General features: G+C 37.7%; 1 protein-coding gene across 4 annotated transcripts in view; it reads left to right on the forward strand.

The window, feature by feature from the left end:
• Positions 1-23,592, forward strand: part of ZMYM6 (zinc finger MYM-type containing 6) — a 43,952-nt gene extending 20,360 nt beyond the window's left edge. For 3 of the 4 annotated variants that reach the window (XM_029229008.1, XM_029229006.1, XM_029229009.1), the window contains exons 7-16: positions 866-1,016; positions 1,963-2,078; positions 2,884-3,159; positions 3,332-3,482; positions 6,297-6,469; positions 7,626-7,776; positions 9,002-9,136; positions 9,955-9,995; positions 18,635-18,779; positions 21,369-23,300. In XM_029229008.1, the coding sequence (XP_029084841.1) occupies positions 866-1,016; positions 1,963-2,078; positions 2,884-3,159; positions 3,332-3,482; positions 6,297-6,469; positions 7,626-7,776; positions 9,002-9,136; positions 9,955-9,995; positions 18,635-18,779; positions 21,369-23,200 (3,171 nt within the window). In that variant the 3' untranslated portion in view covers positions 23,201-23,300. Of the gene's footprint in view, positions 1-865; positions 1,017-1,962; positions 2,079-2,883; positions 3,160-3,331; positions 3,483-6,296; positions 6,470-7,625; positions 7,777-9,001; positions 9,137-9,954; positions 9,996-18,634; positions 18,780-21,368 lie in introns of all 4 variants that reach the window. The other variant, XM_029229010.1, reaches the window with a different exon arrangement.
• The last annotated feature ends 645 nt before the right edge of the window (positions 23,593-24,237 follow it).

A 24,237-nucleotide genomic window follows, 5' to 3' on the forward strand; every position in this document is an offset into this window, starting at 1 on the left:
AGACACTAAAACTTTATCCATATCAGCAGTAAGACTGTTTTGCTTTCTTATCATTTGTGTCTTCACTGGAGTAGCACTTTTAATTTCCTTCAAGAACTTCTCCTTTCCATTTACAGCTTGGCTAACTGGCACAAGAGGCCTAGCTTTAGGCCTCTCTTAGCTTTCCACATGCCTTCCTCACTAAGTTTAATCATTTCTGGCTTTTGATTTGAAGTGAGAAACGTGTAACTGTTCCTTTCACTTGACTACCTAGAGACCATTGTAGGGTTATTAACTGGCCTAATTTCAATATTGTTGTGTCTCAGGGAATAGGGAGGGCTGAGGAGAGGGAGAGAGACGGGAAATAGCCGGTCAGTGGAGCAGTCAGAACACATACAACGTTTATCAATTTAGCTAGTCTTAAGTGGGAGTGGTTTATGGCGCCCCAAAATAGTTACAATGGTAAGATCACTGATTACAGATCACCATAAAATATACAATAATAATGAAAAATTTTGAAATATTGCGGGAATTACGAAAATGTGACACAGCGAGCAAATGCTGTTGGAAAAATGGCGCTGATAGACTTGCTTGATACAGGGTTGCCACAGATCTTCAGTTTGTAAAAAATGCAGTATCTGCAAAGCATAATAAAGTGAAGCACAATAAAATGAGGTATGCTTGTATTATTGTCTGAAAGAACTTATTTTTCCTACATCCCAACTTTTAGGAAAGTCTGTACTTAGTGTAGCTGCTATCATTGTCATGCTCAAATATTTTAGCCAAAGCCTTTGGTTGTAGGTAGCTTTTCTTTTTCTTTCCTTAAACCATATATATATATACGTGTGCTTGTACTAGGTATCTAAATCTTATTTTATTTTAATAGAATTCAGCCCAAACTCCTCCATATGCCTTGGGGAAATCATTGAGGCCCTCAGCTGAAATGATTGAGACTACGAACGACTCAGGAAAAACAGAGCTTTTCTGCTCTATTAATTGCTTATCTGCTTACAGAGTTAAGACAGTTATTTCTTCAGGTAATGTTTAAGTTTGATAAATTTATAGATTTCATAACTATTAAAGAAGAATGTGACTGCTTTTCTTTCACTTCGTTACAAACTAAACTGATCTATGTGGTTAAATAAAGACCCAAGGTTATTTTAGTTTCAAAGAGCTGATTTTTATTTTTATTTTCTTTGAAGGATCCATGCAGTATTTTTTTTTAAGTAATTAATTTATTTTAGGCTGCATCGGGTCTTAGTTGCGGCATGTGAGATATTTTGTGGTGGTGCGCGGGCTTCTCTCTAGTTGTGGCACACGGGCTGAGTAGTTGTGGCACACGGGCTGAGTAGTTGTGGCGCACAGGCTTAGTTGCCCCGTGGCATGTGGGATCTTAGTTCCCCCACCAGGGACCAAACCCATGTTCCCTGCATTGGAAGGCGGATTCTTAACCACTGGACCACCAGGGAAGTCCCACAAAGAGCTGATTTTTTTTTTTTGTGTGTGTGTGGTACGCGGGCCTCTCACTGTCGTGGCCTTTCCCGTTGCGGAGCACAGGCTCCAGACACACAGGCTCAGCGGCCATGGCTCACGGGCCCAGCCGCTCCGCGGCATGTGGGATCTTCCCGGACCGGGGCACGAACCCGCGTCCCCTGCATCGGCAGGCGGACTCTCAACCACTGCGCCACCAGGGAAGCCCAAGAGCTGATTTTTACGTGACAAAGTTTTTCAGTGATTCTCTTGATTGAAGTGTTTATTTTGTAATTTCATATGTGAAAAGAGAGAAAAAACGTGTATAAGTTCCAAGTTAATTTTTGCTTAAGTGGGACTTAATTGAGGTTAGCTTTACATATTATTGTAAAGTTCCTTCATTTTTGTTTTGCATATTACTGAATATTTGGGTTTTTTACTCTCCTAATACATTTTTGGATCATTTGTTCATCTGTGTAACTTACTCATTGGTTTTTATTTTTTGCTACCAAGGTGTCCAGGTTTTGTGTCATAGTTGTAAGACCTCAGCAGTCCCTCAGTATCACCTAGCCATGTCCAATGGAACTATATACAGCTTCTGCAGCTCCAGTTGTGTGGTGGCTTTCCAGGTATGACCTAAGGTAGTACTTTGCCCTTGCAGTTCTCTTAGGCGTTGGTCTATGGCAAATGTTAACTGCTGAAGGACCATGCTTATTAAGTTAGAAAGAAAAAAATTCTATTCAGCTGTGATCCAAGAGGTCATTTCTGCAAAATGTCTGAGCCCAAGATTTGACCCTCAGTCCTTCTTAATTCAGAGTGCTCACCTAAACTACCTTTCTCTCCCGCTTTCTCCCTTGGCTCTCTCCCTTTCAAAAGAATGGAAGCTAGGCTATGGTTTGGATAGGTGGCATGGTGATGTGCTCATGTGTCCCTTCGTTTCATCCTGGGCCAGATACATAATGACTCCTGGCGTGGATATGGAAGCTTCCACTTACTTGTCCCATTCTCTTCTCTCTGATACACAGGGAAAGGGTAGAGTTTCCCATCCTCCTGGGTGGGAAGATGCCTGCACCAGGGAGAAAGAGACTACTGGTGGCCACTGTGCTCTTAATAGTCATGAGAGGCTGGTTGGTAATGGGAGTGCAGGTGAAGGGGTATCTTGGGGGGAAAGGAGAGGCCTGCTCTAATTTATTAATTAGTCATGTACTAGAGATCTTTGTCTGGAAAGCCTGAATTTTAGTCCTCAATCTTTTAATGTTGCATTTCTCAGTCCTATTCTGGAAGCATGCCATTTCAACTCTTTCTGTGAACTACTCAATAAAATTTTCAAGAAACGTTTGGGGGGAATTAATTTATTAAAATGAGAAAATGAAATTGATCAAGTTACCTTATTTCTCAGTTGATAAAATCTTTGCCTTATTTGTATTCATTCAGAATGTATTTAACAAGCCAAAAGGAACAAACTCTTCAGCAGTGCCCTTGTCTCAGGGCCAAGTGGTTGTAAGTCCACCCTCTGGGTCAGCAGTGTCAGCAGGAGGAGGTAACACCTCTGCCGTTTCCCCCAGCTCCGTCAGTGGCTCTGCCGCAGCCAATCTCCAGCCTCCTTCTGCTCAGTCCCAGCAAGTTGCTTTAACCCATACAGTTGTTAAACTCAAGTGTCAGCACTGTAACCACCTGTTTGCCACAAAACCAGAACTTCTTTTCTACAAGGTAAAGAGAGGTCGTGGAAGGGATTGAATATGAGTTTATCTAAAGAAGTATTTTTGTCTTTTCATCTTTGACAGTCCCTTGGTTTGCTTTGAAATGAGAAAGAAAAGGATTTCTTAACAATAAAGCAACTGTTTAATTTAATTAGATATTAATGACTGTTCTTCCTCTGCAGGGTAAAATGTTTCTGTTTTGTGGCAAGATTTGCTCTGATGAATACAAAAAGAGAAATAAAGTTATGGCAATGTGTGACTACTGTAAACTGCAGAAAATTATAAAGGAGACTGTACGATTCTCAGGGGTTGATAAGCCATTCTGTAGTGAAGGTAAAGAAAAAAGCTCAGTTTTGGCCACAGAGCATATGGTTGTTATGAAGTAATTCATGATGAGTTGAGCTGTTAATCCACAATTAATTTTCAAGTAATTTCTTTTATGAAGTATAATTTGAAGCTTTTTTATTGAGTTTATACTTAATTCACTTTAAAGTCTATCCTTTTAAATGTTATAATAATCTCAATAAAGAAAAACTTTCAAAATATAATTAGGTCAATGGTATTCGTATATAGAAAATCTCTTCGTAAGTTTAGCTATGACTTCAGAGATCTTTTTGTTTTTGCACCCATTCATAAAGAGGGTACTTAGGCAATTACTGCTTCTTGGCTTAAGAAACTTTTATATTGGGTTGGCCAAAAGGTTGCTTCGTTTTTTTCTGTATGATGGCTCTAGTAGCACTTAGTTTTCTTTAACTTCATTCGAAACAATTTTGTTAGATTGTATGTGACAGCTGTCATATCAGCGTGCATTTAAAAAAAGACTTATCAAAATTGGTGAATTTTGGGGGACTTCCCTGGTAGTCTAGTAGTAAAGAATCCACCTTTCAACGCAGGGGGCACGGGTTTGATTCCTGATCAGGGAACTAAGATTCCACGTGCCACGGGGCAACTAAGCCCATGCGCCACAACTACTGAGCTTGCGCACCTCAACTAGAGAGGCTGTGTGCCGCAAACTACAGAGCCCACGTGCCCTGGAGCCTGTGTGCCACAACTAGAGAAGAGAAAACCCGCATGCCACAACTGGAGAGAAGCCTGCGTGCTGCAACGAGAAGATCTCGCATGCCTCAACGAAGATTCTGTGTACCACAACTAAGATCCGACACGGGCAAAAATTTAAAAAATTGGTGAATTTTTATGTAGCCATTTTAATATTGAAGATGGAAGAAAAAAAGCATTTTTGGCATATTATGCTTTATTATTTCAAGGAAGGTAAAAATGCAACTGAAACACAAAAAGATTTGCGCAGTGTATGGAGAAGGTGCTGTGACTGATCGAATGTGTCAGAAGTGGTTTGCGAGATTCGTGCTGGAGATTTCTCTCTGGACGATGCTCCACGGTTGGGTAGACCAGTTGAAGTTGATAGTGATCAAATTGAGACATTGAGAACAATCAACGTTATACCACGTGGGAGACAGCTGACATACTCAAAATATCCAAATCAAGCACTGAAAATCATTTGCACCACGTTGCTTACGTTAATCGCTTTGATGTTTGGGTTCCACATAAGTTAAGCGGAAAAAAACCTTGACTGTATTTCCGCATGCAATTCTCTACTTAAACGTAAGGAAGACGTTCTTTTTTTTGTTTGTTTGTTTGTTTGTTTGTTTTTTGCGGTACGCGGGCCTCTCACTGTTGTGGCCTCTCCCGTTGCGGAGCACAGGCTCCGGACGCGCAGGCTCAGCAGCCATGGCTCACGGGCCCAGCCGCTCCGCAGCATGTGGGATCTTCCCGGACTGGGACACGAACCTGTGTCCCCTGCATCGGCAGGCGGACTCTCAACCACTGCGCCACCAGGGAAGCCCTTGTTTTGTTTTTTTGAACTTGGCTTTTTTCTCTCTTTTTTTTAAAATAAATTTATTTATTTACTTATTTTTGTCTGCGTTGGGTCTTTGTTGCTGTGCGCGGGCTTTCTCTAGTTGTGGTGAGCAGGGGCTACTCTTCGTTGCGGTACGTAGGCTTCTCATTGCACTGGCTTGTCTTTGCTGCGGAGCACGGGCTCTAGGCACGTGGGCTTCAGTAGTTGTGGCTCACGGGCTCTAGAGAGCAGGTTCAGTAGTTGTGACGCATGGGCTTAGTTGCCCCATGATATGTGGGATCTTCCCAGACCAGGGCTCGAACCTGTGTCCCCTGCATTGGCAGGCAGATTCTTAACCACTGCACCACTAGGGAAGTCCCAGTGTTCCATTTTTAAAACAAATTGTGACGGGTGATGAAAAGTGGATACTGTACAGTAATGTGGAATGGAAGAGACCGTAGGACAAGCAAAACGAACCACCACCAACCACACCAAAGACCAGTCTTCATCCAAAGAAGGTGATGTTGTGTATATGGTGACATTGGAAGGGAACCCTCTATTATGAGCTCCTTCTGGAAAACCAAACGATTAATTCCAACAAGTACTGCTTCCAGTTAGACCAACTGAAAGCAGCACTTGATGAAAAGTGTCTAGAATTAGTCAACAGAAAACGCATAACCTTCCATCAGGATAATGCAAGACCGCATGTTTCTTTGATGACCCGGCAAAAACTGTTACAACTTGGCTGGGAAGTTTTGATTCATCCACTGTATTCACCAGACATTGCACCTTCGGATTTCCTTTTATTTTGGTCTTTACAAAATTCTTTTAATGGGAAAAATTTCAATTCCCTGGAAGACAGTAAAAGGCACCTGAACAGTTCTTTGCTCAAAAAGATAAAAAAGTTTTGTGAAGATGGAATTATGAAGTTGCCTGAAAAATGGCAGAAGGTAGTGGAACAAAAGGGTGAATACGTTGTTCAATGAAGTTCTTGGTGAAAATGAAAAATGTGTCTTTTATTTTTACTTAAAAACTGAAGACACTTTTTGGCCAACCCATTACCTCTGATGTTTCTGAATATAGACGACCTAATATTTAGAGTATATGTTTCAAAAGTGATATGTTTGTTTTGTGAATATAGATAAGACTGTCTTTTAACCTAGAGGCAAATAATTGTGTCAAGTATTTAGAAATTAGCTTAAAGTTGCTATCTAAGACTGTAGAAACTCACTTTACTGTCTTCAAGTTTATATAAACTTGATGTTTCTTGCTTTTATCCCTCTGGCTCTCAGTTTGCAAATTCCTCTCTGCCCGTGACTTTGGAGAACGATGGGGAAACTACTGTAAGATGTGCAGTTATTGTTCACAGACGTCCCCTAATTTGGTAGAAAATCGATTGGAGGGCAAATTAGAAGAGTTTTGTTGTGAAGATTGCATGACCAAATTTACTGTTCTATTTTATCAGGTAAATGTAATATATCTCTTTGGCTTTCTGAAGTTCGTACAAATTATTTTCTATTTGAAATATATTCAGATTATGTGAAGAAAAATTGGGTGTTTAGAATTGGGTAAATAAATTATGGGCTCCTAAAGCAAAATTCAATTGAATATAAACATGAAATCTTTGGGGTAAAGAGTATAGAATTAAAAAGAATAAATAAATAAGAAAAAATTAAAAAAGAGTATAGAATTTTGGGAGACTTTGTTGTTGTTTGAAGATATGTTCCTTTAATTTTTGCTTTCTTATAAGGCACATGGACCTTATTTATAACTTTGGGTTTTTTTTAGTTAGAACTTTACATAGTTATGTTGCCTTAAGTTGCTCTCTCATTCAGAAAGTTACTCTGAGAAATTTGAAGTCAGACCTTGTTCTCACTTCATAGGACAAATGACTCTGACCTCCTTACCCCTCACCTGCCTTCTTTAAAAAAAATTTTTTTTTGAAAGGCTAACAACGAAAGCTATAATTAATTGAACCACTAATACATGTCCAGTACTTCATAAGTGTTATTTCATTTACTCCTCACCACAATCCTAACAGGTAGGTATAGTATTACCTGTTTATAAATAAGGAAAAAAAGTAAGGTCCAGGGAGGTTAAGTAATGTGCCCCTGAAGAAGCTGGTAGGTGATGGACAGCACCTGTAACATTCCAGTGAAATCACCTGTTTACTTGTCTACCTTCCTAACATATAACTTTCTTTGGGGGTCTTTTTCATAATTATATGACCAAGACCTATCTCAATGCTCAAGACGAAGGATATCTAGTTAGATATTTGTTGAATGAGTCAAAATCTTTATGACTCCAAAGCCCATATTCTTTATACTGCAGTAGGCTACCTCTTAACGTTAAAAAAAAAAAAAAAAGCCTATCTTTAAATTCCTTCATCAGTAATTTTGAAAACAGGAGATAACTTTTATATCCTCTCAGTTGAGGACATCTATACAAAACAAATAGTGTATATATTTTTAAGTACGGTGTCTTAAGGTAGAAACCTTACATTTTGTGATCTCAACTGACTCATGTATCCTGTTTTCATGGTTCCTCTGATTTTATGATTAGTGTTATATTTTCATTATTTTACAGTTTTAAGCCTATCCTGTTTTACATTTCTTTCTCAGATGGCCAAGTGTGATGGTTGTAAACGACAGGGTAAGCTAAGTGAGTCCATAAAATGGCGAGGAAACATCAAACATTTCTGTAACCTATTTTGTGTCATGGAGTTTTGTCATCGTCAGCAAATTATGAATGACCCTCTGTCACAAAATAAAGGTAAAGTTAAACTTGGCTAAGGGGGTCTTTATGTCAGTCCTAAGTTACTGTCAGCACACACAGTTGTAAATAATATAATAAAACAAATTTCACTGGAGTCAAATAGCCTGAATTTCCTTAAATTTTCCTGTAAGAATTCTTAAAGATTGCTCTTGAGGGAAAATTAATCCTGATGCCTTTTGTTATCAAAATCAAACACACCAAGGAATCAATAAACATATAAGCACTGATTTTGTAGGAAAATTAGATTTGATTGCTTTTGACTGACTTATCTGTACGTAAGTAACTTACACTAAGGGATATATGCTATTCAGTTAATAAACCAGAAATAAAAACAGAACATCAGGGCAAACAAAGGAAGAGAATATAAGTATGTTAATATGGTTGCTGTGACTGGTGTCAGATTTGATCCAGAGCTTGCGTGTAGCCAAGGAAAAAAGAACAACACATTAATTATATCAGAAAAAATAAAGTAGACCAGTTCTTCACAGGTAGCGAAGTTTTTCCTGGCTAAGAATAAAATAATTTTGCAAGTAGGACAGCTAATGTGGCCAGAATATCCAGATGAATAGATATGTGGCATGTTCTGAAAGTAGCTCTCTGAAGTAGCACTTCTCTGAGTTAGACTAAAAACATCTGATGTTATGTTCTCTCCTCAAAGCCTGGCGTGCTGCTGAATTGACAGAATTCCTGTGCTTTGACGTTAAAGTCTGGCCTTTGTCTGCCTTTGCAGTCTTATTAATCATCACCTTAATCACATATGCCTTGCACTAATCTTTTGTGTTATCATTCATTCCGTAAGACCAGTCAGGGTGGTGGTAGAATTTTCATTGTATAATGTGGGTTAACAAAGTCACTGTTTTTATGTGGATGGACAGCTACATCACCAACTTACTTATAAAAATTAGCATGTTAAATTTTTATTTGAATCAAGCTTAGGTGTAGGAATTTTAGTATTCACTAATGGAAAAGTCTGGTTAATCCTGAAGCTGATACCTGTATTTTCAACTATTAAGTATCAGTTGAAGTTTATAATTTTAGAGAATCAGGTACCCTTTAAGTCCTAATGAACACTAATCTGAACAGAATCACCCAACCCAACACTATACAGAGTTAGATATTTGCATTGTACCTTGAAACTTAGCTGTTAAACAGGGTTTCTTTAATGTGTGTGTGTGATCCTTTTGTTTATACTAGGTCTTACCTTTTTGTCTATTTTAATCAGTAAATATTTCTAAGGCACAAACTGCTTCAGTGGAGCTCCCTTCTGCAAGGACAAATACAATACCAGTTATAACCAATGTGGTGTCATTGGCAAAAATATCTCCTGCCCAGCTCACAGAGAATGTTGTTTTAAAAGGTATGACTTGATGTAAAGGCATTTGGGTAGACTGTAGAGGTGAGTGTTGTCTAGGGTAAATAGCTCTTATTGGTAATGTTTACATATATGTTTATATGAGGAAACATGCCCCTCTGTCTCTGAGGGAAGTGGGTAGCAAGCAGGGTGGCATGTATAGGGAAGGAAGTGACATGTATAGTTTATTTTTTTAAGAACCCAGTTGATTCTATTTATTTATTTATTTTTCTCTTTTTTTTGATTTTTTTTTTTTTTTTTTTTTTTTTTTGTGCAGTACACGGGCCTCTCACTGTTGTGGCCTCTCCCGTTGTGGAGCACAGGCTCCGGACGCGCAGGCTCACCAGCCATGGCTCACGGGCTCAGCCGCTCCGCGGCATGTGGGATCTTCCCGGACCGGGGCACGAACCCACGTCCCCTGCATCGGCAGGCGGACTCTCAACCACTGTGCCACCAGGGAAGCCCTTTTTTTGAATTTTATTTTATTTATTTTTTTATACAGCAGGTTCTTATTAGTTATCCATTTTATACATACTAGTGCATATATGTCAGTCCCAATCTCCCAATTGATTTTAATATCGCTGCCTTTACCTTCGGAGATTCTAATACAGTAGGATGGGATTAGGCCCAGGAATCTCTACCTTTACCAAGCACCCCAGGTAGTATTGATGCCAAGTTTCCTTGTACCATTTTTTGAGAAATTCTGGACTAGGCTGTGGACCATCTTAGCAAGAGGAAAGTAACTTCTTGGTTTCAGTGTTTACTTCTGTATATTCTAGGGATAATGTTATTCTAGGGATAATGTATGTTTTAATTCATAACAGGTGCAGTTAATACTAAAGAGGCAGCAAAGATCATTGAAGATGTAAGTTTTATTAAATATTTTCCTGATTAATGCCCCTTGGGTTTAGTTTCATTTTGGATATAGCCTTCTAATGTATGTCTGAGTTCATGTCTATTTGCTGCTTAGTCTTTCTAAAAAGTAGAGTAATATATTATACACTGATTTTTGTTTTTGAATCTTAAAGTTAGATCATTAATAAGAATGCATTCCTGATTTTATTGTTTGTGTTCTGGTTCCTTAGTTTCTTTAAATACTTGTTAATTCCGTCTGGTTGCTTATTTTTCTCTTTTACTACATCCAAGTATTTTTCTTTTACACTAGAAGGTCTCTTGAAAAAGTTCAGTATATTGTTGTTTTATGCATCTTTGAATTATGTGAGGCTGAAAATAGTGCAAAATAAAAATATATTTAAATTCCCACTTCATTGTGAAATTTCCCAAGATTAAAAAAAAATTTAAAGAAATATATAATTTCATATCTGGCAGGCTGAAAGAATTGCAGACTATCTCATTGTTGTCCTATGTCAGCATCACTTTAGCAGGAAAACAAAATTCCTATCATCCTTTATCAATATCACACGAACCTAATGTGTCAGATCTTGAGTTAATGTTTTCAGTGACTGTTGTGTTGCTCTCTTAACATTTCCTTTGTTACAATTCAAATCTTTTTTTAAATATTGATATAACAGTGTCATTCAGGTTCATTAAGTGGTGTTGCTATACTAAAAAGTGTGCCCCAAATTCTAAATTTGGAGCAGAAGTTAGATGTGATAAAACTTTGTGAAGAAGGCCAGACCATTGCTATGATATCTCATGCTGTTAATTTAGGAGAGTGCACCCTGCAGAGTATTAGAGATAATGCTCAAAAAACCCCAAAGCAGTATTAAAGCAGGTACATTCTTTAGTTCACAAAATTATCTTGTAACCAGGCAAGGATAATGGAATAAATGGAAGAAATCCTGGCAACACAGCTGCAAAATCAGTGCTGCCATAATGCGTCCCTAAGGCCAAGCTATCATCTGTGCTATGGCATGAAGTATTTTTGATGATTTGAAAGGAGGCAACACTGAGACAAAAAGGTTTACTGCAAGTCATGGCTGGCTTTCCAATTTTAAAGCCCACCAAGGTTTTAAGAATATAAAAATGAGCAGGCCAGCTATATCTGCTAACACTGAAGCTATCAAAACATTTCAGCTTTACCAGAATTTAAAGAGGCTTTAACTTGGAAGACACCATAACATCTGCTAATAAAGAAGCTATAAGGGACTTCCCTGGTGGTGCACTGGTTAAGAATCCGCCTGCCAGTGCACGGGACACGGATTCAAGCCCTGGTCCAGGAAGATCCCACATGCCGTGGAGCAGCTAAGCCCGTGAGCCACAACTGCTGAGCCTGCACTCTAGAGCCCATGAGCCACAACTACTGAAACCCTCTCACCTATAGCCGGTGTTCCGCAACAAGAGTAGCCACTGCAATGAGAAGCCTGCGCACCGCAACAAAGTAGCCCCTGCTCGCCACAACTAGAGAAAGCCCGTGTGCAGCAACGAGGACCCAACACGGCCAAAACTAAATGAATTAATTTTTAAAAAAAAGCTATGAAAATGGTAAAGAAGGTAAATTTGTGCAAGGTTGTTGAAAGGAATGTTGAAATTTTGCTTGGGTTGTTGCCCAGGGATTAATAAAGGAAGACTTGCTAGAATTAGAAAAACAAAGGTAGCAGGAAGAGGGCCCCAGCAATTAGCCTGGGCCTTTAACACATCAACTAGCAGTGAAGTGACTGGCATAGACTTTTGACCATATTTCAGCAACCAGTTGCTATATTTGAAGATGATCCAAATGTGGATTGCGGTTCCATAGTGGCAAGGCGAAAGACGGACAGTGTGTCTGCATATCAAGAAATCCTCAGTGAAAAAAGAAAAAATGAGAAAAAAAACCAAACCACGTTAGATTCATTAGATTCATTCTTTAGCAAAAGTCTTCCAGGGAATCAGACCAGCTTTCACCATAATGTGGAGAGATAGTTTATCCTACTTAGTTCGATATCTCTTAACTCTCCCATTATTAGTGTTGTTGGAAGATGGTGATAACTCTACTTAATTATTTTCAGGCAGTATACTACATTAGTTAATGAACTATCATTAAGTTAATTTTGTGTCTATATGTGTGCTATGTATTGTACATTAAGTTATATCTTAAAATTACATTATTAATAGATCACCATGTTGTAGAATTAATAATTTTGTTATTAACTGCCTAACTGTATAATGAATCATTGTTAATGTACCTTATATTAGTAAGTATTATTAATATGTATTATAAAAATATTCTATATTGGTTATAGGCTTATGACTCTGATAATGCATCCCTCCTCTACTTTATATGTATGGGACAATTAGTCTTGAATTATGTTGGTTTTGAATTATTCAGGATTTTCAGGAACATATCCCTCATATTAAATGTGACTGCCCTATATATGTTTTCCCTATATGGAGTATTTCTGTAATTCACCAATCATTTAAACTATGTTACAGAATAGTTCTGATTAATATTTTCAGTTTAGTCTATAAAAAGTATAATAATAATGTAGTATTTTTATGATTAAAAAAAAAACCTGACAGTTTTAGAATTTTTTCTTTGTTTCTCTGGGACTTTGGTCTGAATCTCTTCAGGTTATTTAAGTGGTCTTAAATTTGGGGGAAAGGTGAGATACAGGGAAGTGCAAAGAAGAGAATATACTGCAAATGTCAGCAAACTTTTTCCATAAAGGTCTAGAGAGTAAATATTTAGACTTTGCAGGGCATACAGTCTCTGTTACAACTCCTCACCTCTGCCATTGTAGTGCAGAAGTAGCCATAGACAATACATGAGTGAGTAAAACACTGGAACAGTAAAACTTTATTTACAAACACAGGTGGTGGGCCCATGAACCATATTTTGCCAACTCCCTGTTCTACTGTATTCCCTCCATCCAGAATTAACCATTGATAGATTTGGCTTATTAGCTCACAGTTTTTTTGTTTTTTCTTCTACCCTCCCTTTTTAAAAAACGAATCACTACCTTCAGTCCTTTTTCACAACCCTAGATGCAACTACTGTTCTGAGTTTGGTGTGTGTCCTTTCAGACCATTTTTAATCTTTCACATTCATATATACACATCCATGGAAAATAATTAATGTTATTTTTTAAAATATCCATGTGATATTTAATAGATTTGGTACATTCCTATTGCTGCTGTATAATATTGTATATAGGTACCATATTTTATTTATCTATTGCCTATTGATAAACATTAGATTGCTTCACTATCAAAAATATCTGCTACAGTGGACATTCTGCGTCTCCTTGTGCACGTGTGCAGGTGTTTGTCTAGTGTATACGTGGAATTATGGAATTTTGGCGACAAAGTGCATTTGCATTTTTAGTTTTCAAATTGCCCTATAGAGTGGCTGTCCAGTTTTCATTCCCACGAGCAGTTTATTTTTGTACTCATTTCCCACAGCCTTATTGTTATTTTATGTTGTCAGATTTAAACTTTTTTTTTTTGCCAGTCTGTTTAGTAATATCTTGTTTAATTTTACATGTCACTGATTACTAGTGTGTTTGCTTATATTTCTGTTTTTGAACATTTGAATTTTCTTTGAATTTCCTGTTTTTAATTTTTCCCCATATTTGTGTTTGTCTTTTTCTTATGGATTTCTTTTTTTTTTAATGTAAATTTATTTAGTTTTTGCTGCATTGGGTTTTCATTGCTGCACGCAGGGCTCAGTAGTTCTGGCTTGTGGGCTCAGTAGTTGTGGTGCATGGGCTTAGTTGCTCTGCGGCATGTGGGATCTTCCTGGACCAGGGCTTGAACCCGTGTCCCGTGCATTGGCAGGCAGATTCTTAACCACTGCACCAGGGAAGTCCTGGGTTTCTTTATATATTCTGGATTTGCCTTCCTTTCTACTTATAATTTTTACCAACACAAAAACATGCAGTAATCTTTCCTACCTGAAAAAAATCCTTCTTTAACACCATGACCTTTCAGCTACTGTCCCATTTCTCTGCTCTCCGTTTTGGAAAAACTCCTCTAAGTGTGGCCTCTACTTGCTGCCACCATTTCCTTATCTGTTATCTTCCCTTAGCTCACTCTAGTCAGGCTTTTGTCTGCACCACTCCACTGAAACTATTCTTGTCAAGATCTCCATCAGTGTTTATTTTGCCAAATCCAGTGGTCAATTTTCAGTTCTTATTCTACTCATCCTTTCAGTAACATTTGATACAGTTGATCTCTCCTTCATTCCTTGAAATACCTTCTTCAACTTCTAGGTCAATCATTTGTTCCTTTTGTCAATCTACATTTCTTTGTAGGGGACTCATTATAGTCCTGTGGTTTTAAACCACCTAGATGGTGGCTGATTACCAGATTTATTTCTCTTGCCTTGACCTCTGAGCTCTAGATTCACGTATCCATCCAACTGCTTGCTTGACATTTACTCTTAGATTGTGAATAGCCATCTCAAATAAAGCAGAGCTGTTTTATTTCCCCCACACTTCCTCTCCAGTGTTCCTTCTTATCACTCCTGTTGCTGTCTTCTTAGTCTGAGCCACCATCACCTTTCTTCTGCATTGCAGTGACCTCCTACTTGTCTTCCTCCTTCCATTTTTGCCCTTTGCAGTTTTTTTCTCCACAGTATTGCCAGAATGATCATCTTAAAATGCAAATCAGATTGTCACTCCAGTGCTTTAAAAACCTTCAGTGAAATTCTGAAAAAAGAATAGAGAAGGGGAAGAGCTAGTTCCCAAAACTATAGGATAACTACAAATTAAAAAAAATGTTTTTTAAATTTTTATTGGCATATAGTTGATTTATAAGGTTGTGTTAGTTTCAGGTGTACAGCAAAGTGAATCAGTTATACAACAAATTTTATAAGGCTACATAGTTGAAACAACAAGAAGCTGTGGATAGACAGCTCAATAGAAAAGAAGTCTGGAAATAGACCTAAATATATATATATATATATGCGAATTTAGAAACAAACTAGGTGGCAGTTCAGATCAGTAGGAGAGATCTAGATTATTCAGTAAATAGTGTTGTGACAACTAAGTAGACATATGGAAGAAAATACAGTTAGATTTCTACCTCTTAAACCAAAATGATGTCTAGATGGAGAAAAGTTTTAAGTTTTAAAAAATAATGAAAGTACTAGGAAAAAGTATAGGAAAGAATTTTAGTGCGGAAGTGGGGAAAGTCTTTCTAAATATGTCACAGAACCCAAAAGCCATAAAAGATTTGTAAGGAAAATTCAACTACACATGAAAGACACATGAAAAAAACAAGGTTGCAATTTATGCCATAAAAGGCTATTTTTTTCCATATGTAGAGAGTTTCTGTGAGTCACTAAGAAGACCCAACACCCATTAGGAACATGGGCAAAAGTATGATCCATCAGTTTACAGACCAGGAAATAATAGTTCTTAAACACATGCAAACATAATTCAACTTCAAGATTAGAGAAATGCCATTTAGAACTACAGTTTTATCAGATGGCAAAGATAAAAATGATGAATTACACTGTTAAGGCATTTTTACATATTGCCAATGGCAGTTGGTAAAACTGCTACAGAGGGCAATTTAGTAAAACCTATTAAAATTTAAAACATAAATACCGTTTTACCCAGGAACTCCACAATTTTAAGAATTTATCTTTCAGGTATATTTTGCACATTCATCGTCCTTACTGCCAGTCAACCAAGAACTCCCAGACTGGTCAGAATTATTCCACCAAGGTGGAGGCCTCCGTTAATCGCCTGGTCAGCCTGCCTCTGCTGGCCTCCTACACGTACCACTCTCTGAGCGTCCATTTCCGCCATGGTCATGTGGCTCTGGAGAGTGTGGGCCACTTCTTCCGAGTCTCCTGAAGATGCAAAACCAGCGCAGTGGCTGTATCCTCTTCCAGGGTGTGCAGAAACTGTCCCAAGATGAGTGGGGTAAAACCCTGGATGCCATGGAAGCCACCATGGTTGTGGAGAAGAGCCTGAACCAGGCCCTTTTGGATCTTCATACCCTGGTTCTGCCTGTGCAGACCCCCATCTCTGTGACGTCCTGGAGAATCACTTCATAGATGAGGAGATGAAACTCATAAAGAAGATGGGCCACCACCTGACACACTGGCCGGTGTTAGGCTGGGCTGGGCGAGTATATCTTTGAGGGGGCCACCCTCAACTCAAGAAGGGCTAGGAGCCTCCAGCCCAGCTGCCTTTGAGGGGCCCCTCTGTTATCCCCCGGTGTCAGGGCTTCTGTCTGAGCCTCTTCCTGCAGCCACTAGGCAGCTTTTTAACCACGCTGGAGCCCTCTCCCAAGCCATGGACCCAATGGAAACAAGAAAGCTTTTGCAGGAAAAGAGAAAGACCTTGGTCTACGGATATACTAGCACATGAAGAATCAATTTGTATGTAAGGATATTTATTGTAGCATTGTTTGTAATAGCAAAAGATTTGTAACATTTAAATGTTTAGCAGCAGGGACTCTTCAAATTACATATAGTACATTCAGTGTATAAAGCTGTTACTAGGCAGCTTTGTATAAAGTTTTATGAAAATACCTCCAAGATAGTTCGCTAAGTGGCAAAGCAAGGTGCTGAGCCTTGCTAATAATATGCTACCATGTGTAGTCAAAAGCAACTTATTTAATTACATAGCCCATCTCTAGAAGGATGTATATGAAACTGGGAACAGTGTGTTCAAGACTGAGTCTGGATAGATGGCAGACAGGTGTGGAAAACTTAACTTTTCATGTATACACTTTTATACCTTTTGAATTGTTACATCATTCAAAATTACTGCCTCTGTCACCTATTTAAAAAGTAAATTTAAATAACAGTAGTACTCCCTTATCCGTGGGGGATACGTTCCAAGACCCCCAGTGGATGCCTGAAACCATGGGCAGTACCGAACCCTATATATACACTATGTTTTTCCTATACATACATATCTATGATAAAGTTTAATTTATAAATTAGGCACAGTAAGAGATTAACAACAATAACAAAATAGAACAATTATAACAGTATACTATAATAAAAGTTATATGAATGTGATCTCTGTCTCAGAATACCTTATTGTACTGTATTCACCTTTGTGGTGGTGATATGAGGTGATGAAGTGAGGTGAAAAACGTAGGCGTTGTGATGAAGTGTTAAGCTTTTCCCTTTGCACTTGAAGGACACAGTTTAGGGCTTTTCTTCGGCATATCTGAATTGCCAGCATCACTGCTCTTGCACTTTGGGGCCATTATGAAATAAAATAAGGGTTACTTGACTAGAAGCACTGTGATACCCCGGCAATCAAGCTGACAACCAAGATGGCTACTAAATGACTAATGGGCAGGATACGCTGGACAAAGGGATGGTTAACTTCCTGGGCAGGACAGAATGGGACAGCAAGAGATTCCATAGTGCTACTCAGAATGGTGTACAATTTAAAACTTATGAATTGTTTATTTCTGGAGTTTTCCATTTAATAGTTTCAGACTGCAGTTGACCATGGGTAACTGAAACGAAGGAAAGCAAAACTGCAGATGAGGGAGGCTGCTGTGTACCGTTCGGTGGTTTCCCATCATGCTTAAAGTACAATCCTAATTTTCTGTTTTTTTTTTTACTAAGACCTTCCAGGTCCTATACAAGTTGGCTTCTGCCGACCTTTCCAAATGTATCATTTTAGCCCTGGCTTAACTTTATTTCAGCCTTGTTCTTGTTGATGTTCCTTAAGCATGTCACGCTCTTTCCCACTTCAGGTCTTTTGCATCTCAGTCCCTCTGCCTGGAATCCTCTGACCTCAGGCATTGCATGGCGTGCTCTTTTGAATATTCATAAGGTCTTTGCTCAAATGTTTACTCCAGAATTACCTCTGCTCCACGCTGTCACTCTCCATTCCCTTATCCTGCTTTATTTCTTTCATAGCAGTTATTACTACCTGGAATTATACATTATGTATTTGTTTTACTTGTTTATATTCTGTGTCTCCCTCTAGAAGGTAAGGCCCATAAGAGCAGGACTTTGTCTTGTTTTCTGCTGTATGCCCAGGTCTAAGGACAGTGCCTGGCTTGTCGTAAACGTTCAGTAAATGTTTACTGAGTGAAAGAACATGTTTTAAATACATTCTCCCACTCTGTTGTTTATCCTTCACCCTTTAAGACCTTTGTTTGCAAAAGTTTAAAACTTCAAGGTGGTCAGTTGTATCAACCTTTTCTTCTTTATTTTTAACTCTTTTGTGTTTTATTTAAGAATACTTCCTCTGAGTTCTGGTTATTTGAAAATTCTCCATTGATTTTAAAGTTTTATTTTTTTCACGTTGAGGTCTTTAATCGATGTGGAATATTTTTTTGCATATGGTCTGAATTTGGATCTAAGTTTTCTGAATAGCCAATTGTCCTAATCAGATTGTTTTCTTTGTTTTGATTGTACTTATTATTGGCAGAGTATTTTTTTTAAATCAATAAATGGTACTGATACTGATTGAAGAATTAGGAATTAGTATATATTTTCCAAAGCAACTTTCTTGTACCACTCTTTTAGAGAATTATATTTCTCTTGATATATGTCACCTTTCAACTGATAGCAATATTAGTCAGTGAGAAGGTACTAAAAAAAAATCTCTCTGGTTTCTGGATTTTTTTAACTAGGGAAGTACACAGACAGATGCCATGAAACTTCTGTCTTCCCAGTCTTTGAAGCTTTTAAAGAACAAAGCATTATTGTGCAAACCCGTCACACAGACCAAGGCCACCTCTTGCAAACCACATACACAACACAAGGAATGTCAGACAGGTATGTGTTGTTGTGCTTTCCACATGTAGTAAGTTTGTTTTCTGTTTTGTGTGCTTGTTTTTGATTTTTTAAGAAAGGAAAAGAAAGTCATTGACAATTTCTTAAATGTGAAAACAATTCTTGGATCACATACTTTGAACATCTAATTGATTCCTTTTGTATTTATTGTCATTAACACTAATAACTACTGAATTGAATCCATATGCACGCAAAGCATTATGTGTAGAGTGGACAAGCATCTTCTGTACATGTGCACTGCTTTTCAAATGTATAGACAGGCTATTATAATTACTAAGATACGAATTTAGTTTAAAGTATTAGTGATTTAACCTTGGTTCTTTTTTTAAACACTGAATTGACTTACTAAGAGTATAACTATATGTCTGAGGTATTGGTGATTAGGAAAATTATTTGAATTCATGCTTGAAAATATTGTATACTCTTGCCCCAATCCATGTTAACTGCTTTTAATCCCACTACCCTTATGTTTTCAGTTACTTTTATAGGCTACTCTGCCCAAAACATTTTTTGATTTTTGTTTTTAATGCTACTTTTACTTCATAGAATATATTTAAAAGCTTAGTCTGGGGACTTCCCTGGTGGTCCAGTGGTTAAGACTCTGCGCTTCTAGTGCGGGGGGTGCGGGTTCGTTCCCTGGTTGGGGAACTGAGATCCCACATGTGCTGTGTGGCGCAGCCAAAAGATGAAAGTAAAAGCTTAGTCTGTCAACAGCTAACCATGAGTTTTTATGTAGGATGCCTTTCTTTTGGTAGGAGTCAAGGAGAATTCTGTTTTCCTTCCTCAGTAAATTTGATTGTTTTATATTCCTGTAAAAATGATACACTCTTTGTTTACATGAATTTATATTAAATACACATTCACATGTGGAAGGTAGTAAGGGATCTGTGGACAGCTATATATGTGGGTATGTGTGTGCTTATACATTTTTGAATTTCTAGATTAAGTATTAGGATGTTTTCTGTATACTGTTGTAAACTACTTTTTCACTTGACATTGCACGAAAACATCATTCCACATCAACGTAAATTTAAATATACGTTGAGATTCTTAATGGATGCATAGATTCCAATGTATATAATGTATGGATATATATAATGTATATCCATCCACCTAAGGTTGACATTAGATTGCTTCTAGTTTTTTAATATTATAAATAGTATTGAGTTAAGCTGTATAAATGGATCTTTCTCCACTTGTCTAATTATGTCCTTAGGATAAATCCTAAGTAGTGGAATTACTGATTCAAAAGCTCTCATAGAATTTTAAGGCTTAGATTTTGATATGTATTGCAAAATTGCCCTCCTGAAAAGTTATATGAATTTATGCTCCAATCAGTAATGTTTGAGAGCATCCATTTCTCTACACCTTCACTGACAATGGGTATTAAAATTAATAATTAACCCCCTTCCCCTCAACTTTAATTTTGAAAAATTCAAAATTCAGAAAGATTGTAAATAAAGCACAATGTACACCCTTAGATGAATATACATAATGAATATACCCTTCATCTAGATTCACCAAATGTTAACTTTTTGCCAAATTTTTTTCTCCTCTCAGTTTTTTTCCCCATATTTTAAAAAGTAAAATAGTATATTCTTTTTTTTTTGGTGTTAATTAATTAATTTTTGGCTGCGTTGGGTCTTTGTTGCTGCACACAGGCTTTCTCTAGTTGCGGTGAGTGTGGGCTACTCTTCATTGTGGTGCGTGGGCTTCTCATTGCGGTGGCTTCTCTTGTTGTGGAGCACGGGCTCTAGGTGCGTGGGCTTAAGTAGTTGTGGCACGCAGGCTTAGTAGTTGTGGCTTGGGGGCTCTAGAGCGCAGGCTCAGTAGTTGTGGCACATGGGCTTAGTTGCTCCGCAGCATGTGGGATCCTCCCGGACCAGGGCTTAAACCCATGTCCCCTGCATTGGCAGGCGGATTCTTAACCACTGAGCCACCAGGGAAGTCCCTGAAATAGTTTACTCTTAACTTGGTGTATTCTATGGACATCAGCCCTAATTCCACTAATCTACTGAATACATGGCACTGCTAGGACACATACCACTGCCTACAGTTTTACTACAGTCAGTGACCAAGCTTTGGGCAAAGAGAAATTCAGTTTTTTGTTTTTTAAAAATATTTATTTATTTATTTAGGCTGCACCGGGTCTTAGTCTTCATTGCAGTATGCGGGATCTTTTAGTTGCGGCATGCGGACTTATAGTTGTGGCATGCGGGCTTCTTAGTTGCGGCATGTGGACTTTTAGTTGTTGCCTGCAGCCTTCTTAGTTGCCTCATGTGGACTCTTAGTTGCGGCATGCATGCGGGATCTAGTTCCCTGACCAGGGATCGAACTCTGGCCCCCTGCATTGGGAGTGTGGAGTCTTACCCACTGGAGCACTAGGGAAGTCCCAAGAAATTCAGTTTTTAATGGCATCATGGAAATATTATGGTTTGTGTTTAAACCTTAATTACTGTATGCTTTTGACAAATATAAATAGTAACAAAATATAAATTTTAAACGTGGGGGAAAAACATAAAGAACATTGCTTATTCTTGAAAATAACAGTGATTCAAATATTTCATTCAGATTTATCTATGCCTAACGAGAAAAATGATGTGGAACTTGATTCTCCACCTGCAAAGAAAAAAAGAATAGGTTTTTTCCAGACTTACGATGTGGAATATTTAAAAGTTGGTTTTATTATCTGTCCGGGATCAAAAGAAAGCTCACCAAGGCCACAGTGTGTCATCTGTGGAGAAATTTTATCCAGTGAAAACATGAAGCCAGCAAATCTTTCTCATCATTTGAAGACAAAGCATTCAGAATTAGAAAACAAACCAGTAGATTTTTTTGAACAAAAATCTCTTGAAATGGAATGTCAAAACAGTGCTTTAAAAAAGTGTTTACTAGTTGAAAAGTCACTTGTGAAAGCTTCTTATTTAATTGCTTTCCAAATTGCTGCCAGCAAAAAGCCATTTTCCATTGCTGAAGAAGTAGTTAAACCATATTTAGTAGAAATGTGTTCAGAAGTTTTGGGTTCCAGTGCTGGAGACAAAATGAAAACCATTCCTCTTTCTAATAGTACAATTGGACACAGGATTGATGAACTATCTGCAGACATTGAAGATCAGCTGATCCAGAAAGTCAGAGAGTCAAAGTGGTTTGCCCTTCAGATAGATGAGTCATTAGAAATCTCAAATACCACCCTTCTTTTGTGCTATATTCGTTTCATTGATTATGGTTGTAGTGATATAAAAGAAGAATTACTATGTTGCATTGAAATGCCTTCTCAGATGACTGGTTTTGAAATATTTGAACTAATAAATAAATATATTGATAGTAAATCTCTGAACTGGAAGCATTGTGTTGGTCTCTGTACAGATGGGGCTGCAAGCATGACTGGTAGGTGTTCTGGTTTAAGGGCAAAAATTCAAGAAGTTGCCATGAATACAGTGGCATTTACACATTGTTTTATTCACCGTGAACATTTAGCAGCAGAAAAGTTGTCTCCGTGCTTACATGAAATTCTTATGCAGTCAGCACAAATTTTAAGTTTTATAAAGAGCAATGCGTTGAATTCACGAATGTTAACAATTTTGTGTGAAGAGATGGGGTCTGAGCACGTGAATTTACCACTTCATGCTGAAGTACGTTGGATATCAAGAGGGAGAATTTTAACAAGATTATTTGAATTACGACATGAAATTGAAATATTTTTAAATCAAAACCATTCAGATTTGGCCAAGTATTTTTTTGATGAGGAATGGGTTGCAAAGCTGGCCTACTTATCAGATATTTTTTCACTTATAAATGAACTAAATTTAAGTCTCCAAGGATCTATGACTACTCTCTTCAATTTGTATAATAAAATCGATATACTTAAGAAAAAGTTAAAAATGTGGTTGAAGCGCATGCAAGAGAATGATTATGACATGTTCCCTTCATTTTCTGAATTCTCAAACTCATCAGGCTTAAATATGAGCAGTATTGCAAGCATTATTTTTGAGCACCTGGAAGGACTTTCTCAAATGCTCAATGACTGTTACCCACCAGAAGAAGACTTGTGTTCAGGAAATTTGTGGATAATTAATCCTTTTATGAATCACCAAAATAGTAATCTCACGGACTTCGAAGAAGAAAAACTAGCACGGTTATCGTCAGATTTAGGATTACAATCAGTATTTAAATCAATGTCTGTAACTCAGTTTTGGATAAGTGCAAAGGCAAGTTACCCAGAACTCCATGAAAAGGCACTGAAATTTTTATTGCCTTTTTCAACTATTTATTTATGTGATGCTACATTTTCAGCTTTGACTGAGTCAAAACAAAGAAATCTGTTGGTTTCTGGCCCTGCCCTACGACTTGCAGTCACATCTTTAATTCCGAGGATAGAAAAATTAGTAAAGGAGAAAGAATAGTAATGTGCATATTGCTTATTATCAAAGTCTATACTTTTGTGTTAAATTTTGTATGAGATAAGTATCCTAAAATATAAATTCCTAATGTGGATGTGTGTTCTCGGTGATTAAATAAGTGTTTTAATAATTTTTCTCTTTTCATTGAGGAATTTAATAATTATGCATTTATACATAATTATATATAATAGTCCAAGGTAGAGAACTTAGCTATTTTATTGACTGATCAGATAATTTGGATTAGTGACAAAGATGTAGGTAATGAAAGGCCCAGTTTATAATGTAATAGCTAGCACACCTGGATGTTGAAACTGCTTGGTCTTTAGAAGCACATAGGACATTTCAGTCTTCGGCCTGCTGGCTACTTACCCAGCAGGTTGTGGGTAGGTAGAAAACAAAGATCCAAGCAGCTCGGCTATCCGGAAGTGGAAGCAGCAGGAGAGTTTGAGACCCCTGTTAGGGGCCTCTCTGGCTCTCTAGACCAGGCCTTGGCAAACCTTTTTCGTAAAAGGCTGGGTAATGAATATTTTAGGCTTCGCAGGCTGTAAGGTGGGAACTACTCAATTCTGCTGTTGCAGCACAAAAGCGGTAGACAATACGCAAAGTGTGGTTCAATAAACCACATTTATGAACTTATTTATGAACACTGAAACACGAATTTCATATAATTTTCATGTGTCATGAAAGCTGCCTTAAAAATTTTTATTACAAAATGTAAACAAACAAACATTGTTAGCTGAGGGAGGGGAAGGGAGTAAAACCAGAGCGCTTTCTGAATTTGTCATAGTTTTCTCATCCAGGTCTAGATAGATTTCCAGGTAAAAGCAGATGGGCCAGGAGTGGCCTGTAGGGTTTTGTTCAGTGAAAGCCTCTCTACCCATGGCTGTAAGAACCTGAATTTTCAAACACCTTTCCCATTTTAATTTCAGCTGAGAGATATTAGAGGGAAAATACGTTTCAGGCAATGATAGAAAAGAACAACTTATTTTAAAATTACTAGTTATTGATTTATTCTTAATAATTTCATAAATTTACTAATT

Source organism: Monodon monoceros, unplaced genomic scaffold (genome assembly GCF_005190385.1).
Source record: "Monodon monoceros isolate NGI ecotype Baffin Bay Population unplaced genomic scaffold, NGI_Narwhal_1 Super_Scaffold_18, whole genome shotgun sequence".
Classification (NCBI taxonomy): domain Eukaryota; kingdom Metazoa; phylum Chordata; class Mammalia; order Artiodactyla; family Monodontidae; genus Monodon; species Monodon monoceros.